Source organism: Mustela erminea, chromosome 6, assembly GCF_009829155.1.
Source record: "Mustela erminea isolate mMusErm1 chromosome 6, mMusErm1.Pri, whole genome shotgun sequence".
Classification (NCBI taxonomy): Eukaryota; Metazoa; Chordata; class Mammalia; order Carnivora; family Mustelidae; genus Mustela; species Mustela erminea.
The window spans coordinates 101,003,026-101,013,268 of record NC_045619.1 but is presented as its reverse complement, the minus strand read 5'-3'; the positions used below and the strand labels follow the sequence as shown (position 1 = coordinate 101,013,268).

The window sequence follows — 10,243 nt, the reverse complement described above, 5'->3', positions numbered from 1 at the left end:
GGTATTAATACACACTGATAAGAGTGGCTAAAATTAAAAAAAAAAACTTGACAATGACACATGTTGACAAGAATGAAAAATAACTAGAAATCAAAGGCAAAATGGCACCACATTTGAGTTTCTTATAAACATAAACAAACCACAGGACCTAAAGATCTCACTTCTAGATATTTCTCAAATGAAAAGAAAATTTACTATTCACACAAAAGCCTGTGCATGACTGTTTATAGTGGCTTCACATGTAACTATCCCCAATGGAAAGAATCCAAATACCCTTCAAATGACTAATGAATAAACAAGCCATAGTACTACCATACAATGAAATATTATGCAGCAACAAAAAGGAACAACTAATTACACATGCTAATATATATGGGTGAATCACAAATGTATCATGCCACATGAAAAGAAGTAAGACTCACAAAGTTGTATTTTGTATGAATCTACTTCCATGACGTTCTGGGAAAGATAAAACCATAGAGACAGAAAACAGAAGGCATGGCAAAAGAGAAGTTAATTACCAAGGGCCATTTTTGTTGTGGTGAAACAGTTCTGTATCTTGATTTTAGTGAGGGTTATACAACTATATGCTTTTGTAAACACTTGCAGAACTATCCACTAGAAAGGGAAGAATTTTACTGTATTTTGCCTTAGTACAGGTTTTTTTTTTTTTAAAAAGTAAAACAATAAAGTTTTCAGTTAAAAAAAAGAGAGCATTTTCATGATATTGTAGTAAGTTGTTTCTTAAATAGGACATGCACACCACTAACTTGAAAAGAAATAAACATAAATTTCCACAATCTGTCCATTGACTGATTCTATTAAGAGAATGGAAAGGCATCCCTCAGAATGGGAAAAGATACTTATAATTCACATATCTATAAAGGACTCATATCCAGAACACAAAAAGGATTCCTCTAATTCAAGAAAGAAAAGACACATAACTTATGAGAGAACAATGGACAAAAGACTCAGACAAGCACTTCACAAAAGACTACTCAAATAGCCAATGAGCATCATTGAGGGAAATGCAAATTAAATCCATATGCAATACAACTACGGACCTAACCAGAGCAGCTAAAATGAAAAACACCTGACACTGCCAAGTGTTGGGGCATATACAAAGGAAACAGATCTCTGTTGGGGGAGTATAACTAATATATCAAAATACATGTACAAAATTATCATAATGGCACCACTTATAAAAGCCCCAACTTGAAAATCACCAACACTAAAATAAATCAATAAAACATGACATATTCAGATAGAAGAACACTCTACAGCAAAGAGAAGGAAAGAACCACAACTACAATCAACAATACTATAGTTGGATCTCACAAAACAATATATAAAACAAAAAAATCCAGATATCAAAGATTACATACTTCATGATTCATTTAGATGCATTTCTAAAGGAAGCAAAATATATTGTTAGATATTCAGATGTTGGTTCCCAATGGAGAATGGTACCTGAATGAATGTACAAATGGGGCTTCTGGGATGTTTGTGCTGGTCTCTTCTTGATCTGAATGATAATTATTTGAGTGTATTCATTCTGTGAAATTCATAGAATTGAACAATGGGACTTGTGTACTTGTGTATTTGATGTTAACATTACATTGAAAGTTCTATCTACCATTTGATAATGGTGTGTGCTTTTTGTATACATTATGCTTTAAAAATTAATTCAAAGTGTACTAAAAATCTACCCAAGAAATGAGAAAAATAATTTAAAGTAACCTAAGAAGTTAGGAGGCGGTGCTGGGAATATTTCAGTCTGAATGCATCCCATCTCCTCTCCACTTTTGCTGTTGTAGTTGTTGTTGTTATTATTATGTTTAGTTAGCCAATATATAGTACACCATTAGTTTTGATGTAGTGTTCAACAGTTCATTAATTGTGTATGACACCCAGTGCTCATCACAACACATGACCTCTTTAATACCCATTACCCAGTTACCTCATCTCTCTCCCTTCTGTAACCCTCAGTTTGTTTCCCAGAGTCTCCCTCCACTTTTAATTTCAGCACATTCCCTTCTCCTGACAACCCAGCAGGTCTTCACAGAACAGATCAGGCTCTGTAGTAATCCCCATAAAGGAAATTGATGGAAGCCTGTCACTTCTCCATGAGAGAGTTTTTTCAGAGAGTTCCAGGGTAAGGATTAAGTATAATGTTTTCTATAGAATGCTTGGCTTTCCAGTAACTGTGACCCCATGGATGAAGAAAAACTCTACTATCTGGCTTGTCTCTTGGGCTCCCAGAATCTGAAAAGGAGCATTATTGATTGGCTTTTCCAGAAGCAGACATTGAGACAGAATTGAGGATGCAAAATATTTTTTAAGGATTAATGTCTCTGAGAGGAAGCCAAGAGTCAGGGGTGTGAAAAACAAGATGAACTAAAGGAAGAAGTTGAGTTATGATGCAGGTCCCCCAAAATCTCAGTCATCTTGGTAGGGAAGGCTGGAGCAAGTATGGACTGTTTGAGTCTTATAATAATAATTTGTTCTGAAAATGTTTTCATAGGAGGGATAGAGAATTACAGAAACCACAAGTCCCAATAAACTTATTGAAGAATGCACTCTTCATGCCATCAGAATTTTATTTATTTAAGTGTATTTTTATTTTTAGTATTGAGGTATATATTCAATATCATTAATCACCAATGAAATGCAAATCAGATCAGTAATTAAAGGCCAGAATTACCTCATTCATTTTTTTATATTCAGAATTGTGTTTGATGCTCCAAATATCTGTGAATCAATAAAAAGTTCAAATGATCAGCAGAATATAATGCAAGTAAGAAATTTAAGCTGTTCTCCCATAAAAAACAATCCATGCATCTTGCCTGGTTCATCAGAAACATATTTTGAAATTGGTAATGGGCTTTGGGAAAGTTGGCCTCAGGAAGAGCCTAAAATGATACTCGTGAGTTCAGGTAATCCAGCAGATAATTACATCTCAGGGAGAAATGATGAAGACTTACCTTTAAGCACTTACATGCAGATAACAGTGGGAGTTCTATGGCAGTTGAAACTGTACTGTTGACACAGGTTGGTACACAGATTATTAAAAAAAGTAAATGCCACAGAGTTTATGATGAGAGCAACCAGGATAACTATACAGAGGATTTAATAAACTGTGGGAAGAGGTTGGGAAATGCAATGGGGTTGGGAAGAGAGATTGGCAAGGAAAAATGAGAAGAAGTTAGCAAATGAAAGAACAGGAAATATTATTAAGTGGGTATATTTATTTTGAATACTCTTTCTTTGGAGTTGTCCTCCCACCTAAGACCACTGAGTACCTTCACAGAGAGTACCTAATAAGAGAACAGCAGAGATTGTACAAAAGACCTAAAACACAGCCATTCCTTTCCCCTGATGCAACTTTGCTTTTGTCTTCCTAGATTCCAAGATGGCCGAGAGTACTAAATTTTGGGGTATGGCACCTATCATCCTGCAGATGAGCAAAGACCCCACCAACTTCTACATAGGCCGAGCACTGTGGTTCAGCATTACTTTTCTTTATATTTCAGTTGTGTATGTAGTGCAAAACACCTGGCTTCACCTGGATGTAGACTTCCAGTGCCATGGAAATATCTCCAAAACCTGTCTGGCAGAATGCTATGAGAATCACTTCACGAGGCCTGTATTAGGAGTTTGGTATGTGGTTGGCTTTGCCTTTTCCTCCATTTTTTTTGTGATGGAGTTTTTTGTCACTCAGACTGTGCATAAGCAAACCAAGATATTTAAGAAGGCATCTTTGGAAAAGGAACCCCATGGCTCTGAGAGAAACGCACACCACGTACACACAAAGGAAGACGAGATTTTTGACTTATCCCGGGAGAAGCCCCTCCTGATAATGTATCTTGTCTACTTTCTCATTCAGTGGTCTGTACAGGTGATCTTCTTGGTCATTCTCATTCACTATCACCTACCACTGATTAAAAAACCCATTCAGTGCAGTACCCACATGTGTCATGGACCTTATGCATGCGTGCTATTGGGGACACAGGAAAAGATGATGTCCATCATACTTCTGGCTACACTCTCAGTGGTTATCATGATGTTTTGTATTATGTTTTTCCTGTATACAATTAACACATACATAGTCATGGGACATAAATCGACCTGAGACATACAGAGACTCTGTAAAATCCTGACAGTAGCCTTAATGATCAGCACTGATGACAAAACATGGAATGATGGCAGAGAAGGCCTGCAGCAGTCTGACACCAAAAAACAAACATTCTGGATCCTACTTTCACATTCCCAGAACATTCTTATCTTAGAAAAATAAACTCGGAGATGGGACAAGCCTGCTTTCTTCTCATCTGGGTAATCAATTCATTTCCCAAAGGAATAATTGGAATAGGTTTCAGGGTATTTCAAAGGCGGGAATGTGACGGCATTTTACCCTAGCAGTTTGATATCCTGTCTATGGTGAAATTTTTTTTTTATTTTTCATTTTCATGTGCTTATTAGTTGTTGTTATGTTTTCTTTGGTAAAATGTCTACATTTTTCCCTGCTTTTTTTTTTTATTAACATAGAATGTATTATTTGCTTCAGGGGTACAGGTCTGTGAATCATCAGTCATACACAATTCACAGCCCTCACTATAGCACATACCCTACCCAATGTCCATCACCCCGCCACCCCAGCCCTCCCCTTTCTCTCCCTTTATGCCATGGTTCTCAACTTATTGGAGAGGGAAATATCTTGAGCAGAATAGAGTGGGAAAAGAATTTCTCCCTCCTTCTGTTCCAATTCATTTTTATCCCTTCCTGTGTCAACAAAAGATTTATGGAATCAACACTACCATATTCTGGGAAAAAAGAGAAATTTTCTGCTCCTTTACCTTTCCTAGAAGCTGGAGGGTGCTAGGCCTCTGAGCAGTAGTACATAGACTTTTAGTTTCTTTGTTCCTCCTTCCTCTGTATTGGGCTCAGAGATTATACCGTGTCTCTATGTGAATATGGACAGTTAACATTCACCAACATGTACCTACCTACTTTCTCTTATTTTAAAAAAAGAAGATAAAATTTATTTTATTTTTTTTTAAGATTTTATTTATTTATTTGACAGACAGAGATCACAAGTAGGCAGAGAGACAGGCAGAGAGAGAGAGGAAGGGAAGCAGGCTCACGGCAGAGCAGAGAGCCCTATGTGGGGCTCCATCCCAGGACCCTGAGGTCATGACCTGAGCCGAAGGCAGAGGCTTTAACCCACTGAGCCACTCAGGTGCCCCCCCAAAAAACTTTTAAAAATGGGGTTATAGTAGGTCAGCAAAGAGTGATTTTGACATGTTTGGGTGGGATAAGTAGCGATTTTGACAACATGGTTTTTCCTTTGGCATGTTTAATTGTGATATTTAACAGATATCCTTACAGTCTAAGGTGACACTTTTAAACTCTGTCCTAATGATGACTTGAGCCCTGCCCCTTAATGGAAGAATCAGCAGAACCTATAGAATCATATTTGGAATTGACATTCTCTATTGTAATTTTGTTCCTATTTATTTTTAAATTTTCTTTTTGTTTCACTGGAAAGGAAAGATGATGTTCAGTTTTAAACATTTGTATAAGTTGCTTTGTTATAGTAGAACTAAATGTGTAAAAAAAAAAAACCCAGTGGATTAAGAAGATGTGGTGTATATATATATAAATCCGGATACATATCTTGCCATTAGCAGTGACGTGGATGGAACTAGAGGTATTATGTTAAACAAGATAAGTCAATCAGAGAAAGACAATTATCGAATGATCTCTCTGATGTGTGGAATTTAAGAAACAAGACAGAGGATCATAGGGGAAGGGAGGGAAAAATGAAACAAGATGAAACCAGAGAAGGAGACAAACCATAAAAGACTCTTAATCTTAGGAAATAAACTGAGGGCTGCTGGGGAGAGGGGTTGATGGACACTGGGGAGGGTATGTGTTGTGGTGAGTGCTGGGTGTTACAGAAGACTGATGATTCACTGTTATATAAGGTGATGAACCACCCAGAATCACCCAAAACCTAACATATAACAAATGAACATAGAACATAATGTATGTATATAGCAAATAATACATATAATATAATGTATTATTTGTTATATGTTATATTTTAAACATTGTATGTTTTAAAAGTACATATATTTATACAAATAAAAGGTACTTTTAAAAAAGGTACTATTCTACAGAACTACAATGTGCTCCTACAATCTCACTTTCAACTCAGAAGAACTGAAATCAGGATCTAAGATTTTATTTATTTATTTGAGAAAGAGAGAGAGATAGAGCACAAGCAGAGAGGAGAGGGAGAAGCAGGGAGCCGGATGTGCGGCTCCATCCCAGGACCCTAGGATCATGACTTGAGCTCAAGGTAGACACTTGATTGACTGAGCCACCCAGTCACCTGCCATTGAAAGATTTTAAGCAATAGAGTGACAGTTTCTGAATTTATGTTTTCAAACTTTGCCTTTTGGAACAAAAGGAGGCCAGAATGTAAATGTAAATGTAAATTGAAAGACCTTTTAGAAGACAGTTGGAATTTTCCAGGGAAGGTATGTTGATAGGTGGGACTAGGGTAGAGATAAGATAACTTTTCAGGTCTGAGTCAACTAGTCAGTGCTAGATTGGGCAGGGAGGCCCAGGAACAGGGGGAATCAAAAATGACTCCAAGGTTTTGTCTTGAATAGCTGAGTATGTGATGGTATCATTTGCTGAGATGACGAATAGAAAGGAACATATTGAAATGGGAAAGGGAGAGAGAAAGGGAATGTTCCACTAGGGATATAGGAATTTTGAAATGCTCGATAGACAGCCAGTTGGGGGTGTTGAGTAGGCAGTTTGGTCCATGAGACTGGAACTTGAATGAAAGTCTGACCCGGAAATATAAGTCAGTGTCTGTATATGGCCTCCCAACTATGCAACTAGATGAAGTCACTTGAAGAGAGTTTGTATAGGGAAGAGGACCAGAACTGAGCCCTGAAGCCCTGAAGCCCTGAAGCACTCATTGTTTCAGCAGTGGGGAAGCCAAGGAACCAGGGAGAAATTGTCCAAAAGGGAGGAGGAAACCAGGACTATGTGGTGGCAGAAAGACAGTAGCATCAATATTGAATACAGTTGAGGGCAAGAAAGTCCCCATTGAATCGTAAACAGGAGGGCAAAAGCAGTTTCCGTGGCTTGGTGGGGAAAGCTGAGGAGGGACAGGGAGATGAGGAAGAAGAGACAGTATTGTTGGAAGCAGGACCGTGCAAGACCCTTGCAGAAGAGGGAGGGCTGGTTTACCCATACAGTGGAGGGAAGGGAATTTCAAATTATTACCTCAGCTGCTTTTCTTACTAGGTGATGGCGAGATGACTCACTTTTTTTTTTAATCCGTACATTGATTAACATTGGACTGGGCTGTGTACGTGCATATACAGCATGTTGTTCATCATGCTGAGTTCGATTTAGTTTAATAAAATATTCTTTTAACTTTAAAATTTATCTTTATAGACTTCACCATGACAGTAAACATCTGTTTAGCGCCTGCTGAGATTTCTAGTTCAGCTATTGTTCTACATTGAAGATGATCATAGCCCCATCTTGTGGACTTGTTTAGTGGGTGAAGGTACAACTGTGTCCTGTTCTCTGTTCTCTACGACTCTCTCTGGAAGACAGTCAAGGCTTTTGTGAACTTCCTGGCTATCTGGTAAATGAAGACAAATCCAAACATTTGGCCACTTTGCTTTATTTTTGTTTTGCTTATAATTTCATAGATTCTATGTTAAACCCCATAACTTCATGGGAGAAATAGAGGCTCCTGGGCTAGCGGTAATACAGTGAAATCCAGACTGATTCCAATGCCAGGAGGCTGCAGCAGTTTCTAGAAAGTGTCAGAATTCCAATCATCCCTTGGCTTCTGGAGGTGAAAGCAGGACCTTCCATTACACAGAGGCAGTTAGGGAATTTTCTGATTGTGTAAATAATTGAAACTTTCATAGAAAAATTTTTGGAAATTAAAGTTAGAAAATGGAAATCATTCATCATCCAAGCACTTGAAAACAGTTATGACCATTTTTGTATATTCCATTTTGGAGCATAGGATTTTGACGCTTATTTTTAAAGCCATTGAGATCATTACAGAGAGAGCTTTGTGTTTGGTGAAGGTTTGAGGGCTTTGGGGTTATATAGGAAGTTACAGATAATCTATCCATTTCTGTTTGTGAATCAGGAACACAATGATATTCAGACTGGTTTCTCTAGAGCCAGGCAAAGAGAATTCATGTCCTTAGGAGTTTGAAGTGGCCTATTTTGTGCAGTGAGATTGTAATAATTTTTTTTCTTTCTAACTTCTCATTGTCCCTGGCAAACACTTAAAGTCTTAGGCAATGTGAAATTTTGACTTTGGTGAGTCACTGTAATTTATGGCCACTCTGACCACAGGGAAGTGGTTGTTTTAGATGTTGGTCTTGAACTAATGGTGGGTGGTCATGGTGCCTAGCAGGGGCTGGCTTTAGAATTTGAATTACAACAGTTTTATTTTGAATGACACTTGTATTTAATAGCTTTACGATCTCACTGTGGGCAGACAAGGGGCCATTAGAACCTCAGTAACAAGTGCATCTGAGGCAAGGATTCACTCAAAATGACAAGAGCATCTTGATTGGGGAAAATTAATTGCTGATTTTATAATTTGATTTTCAACCAGGTCTGCAGGCCAAGAATTTAATGCAGCTAATTCATGTGTGTGAGCTTGATAACTAGTGTGCAAGTAAAGGGCTTGTACAGGTGTGGGTTGGCTGCTCTCTTTTTGTGTGTTTTTTTTTTTTTTTTAGATTTTATTTGCTAAGATTTTATTTATTTGACAGAAGGAGAGCACAAGCAGGTAGAGTAGCCGGCAGAGGGGAAGGTAGGGGGAGAAGCTGGCTCTCAGCTGAGCAGGGACTCCATCTCAGGACCCTGGGATCCTGACCTGAGCCAAAGGCAAATGCATAACCAACTTACCCACCTGGGGAACTCCTTTTAATACTGTATGAACTGAGTTCAGAGCCAAGGGAGGAATCTATGGAGGGACTAAGCCATGGATATACATGGTTTATAAACAGCCTTTAAGATTCATTCCCCACTTTGACATCCAGAGCCTGTAACATCTCAAACCCTAGGATGCACGGCCTCCAGTAGAAATGACACAGGGATTTGTCCCACAAGGCCTCTAGAGGCACACTTCATCAAAAGCGCCTTTATTTCAGGAACTTGCTGAAAGTGGTTCTCCTGCTGAAATAATTCTGGGGATGAACATTTCCTGGGAAGCTGGATTCACAGACCTAAGATGTTCCACAAGGAGCAGTCTGCATTGTGGCTTGGGACCAAAAACACCGGTTCTTGGGAAAGAATGCAGGCCCTGTCACGACGTGGGAGCCCACACTGACAGAGAAAGATGGCCCTCAAGGGGACGTGGAAACTGAACAGGAAGAGCTGCTTCTCAGGGTCTGATACCGACTGCTTCCCTTGCCAGTTTAAAGGAAAGAGAGAGAGAGAGAGAGAGAGAGAGAGGAATATCTCAAATGACAATCCCTGAGAAAAGAAATGAAAGACTCCCAGCCCCTACCACATCCTCGTCCCACAAAAGTGGTAAACCTTATATTATCAAATGCAACCTCTTTTGAGGTGTTCTCTCAAGGGTTTTAAAAGGACTCATTTACAAAAACCAGGCTCTGAACTATAGAGAGCAATCAGATGGTCACCAGAGGGGAGATGGGTGGGGGGATGGGTGAAATAGGTGAAGGGGATTAAAAATGCTCTTATAAAATTTAAAAAAAAAAAGGAAAGAAAGAGTGCACTTATCATGAGCACTGAGTAACGTATAGAAGTGTTGAATCATTGGGCGCCTGGGTGGCTCAGTGGGTTAAGCCGCTGCCTTCGGCTCAGGTCATGATCTCAGGGTCCTGGGATCGAGTCCTGCATCGGGCTCTCTGCTCAGCAGGGAGCCTGCTTCCTCCTCTCTCTCTCTGCCTCTCTGCCTACTTGTAATCTCTCTCTGTCAAATAAATAAATAAAATCTTTAAAAAAAAAAAAAAAAAAAGAAGTGTTGAATCACTATCTTATACACCTGAAACTAATTTAACTCTATGTTAATTACACTGGAATTAAAATTTAAAAAATAAAATGATTGAAATTAAAAATGACTGAGCCACCAGGTGCCTGATTAAGATATATATATATACATATATGTGTATGTATATATATATATATATATATATATATATATATATAT

The 10,243-nt window shown here is 38.5% G+C and overlaps 1 protein-coding gene across 2 annotated transcripts; it reads left to right on the top strand.

Annotated features, from left to right (window-relative positions):
* The first annotated feature begins 3,023 nt into the window (after positions 1–3,023).
* On the top strand, positions 3,024–4,299 carry LOC116592505. Of its 2 annotated transcripts, none has more exons than XM_032345688.1 (2): positions 3,024–3,051; positions 3,405–4,299. In XM_032345688.1, exon 2 carries the CDS (start codon positions 3,413–3,415, stop codon positions 4,130–4,132), a length of 720 nt encoding a protein of 239 aa, XP_032201579.1. In that variant the 5' UTR covers positions 3,024–3,051; positions 3,405–3,412; the 3' UTR covers positions 4,133–4,299. The 2 variants fall into 2 exon arrangements, with proteins under 2 accessions (XP_032201579.1, XP_032201580.1); XM_032345689.1 differs by lacking the exon at positions 3,024–3,051 and having other exon boundaries at positions 3,213–3,437; positions 3,534–4,299.
* Positions 4,300–10,243: the final 5,944 nt, after the last annotated feature.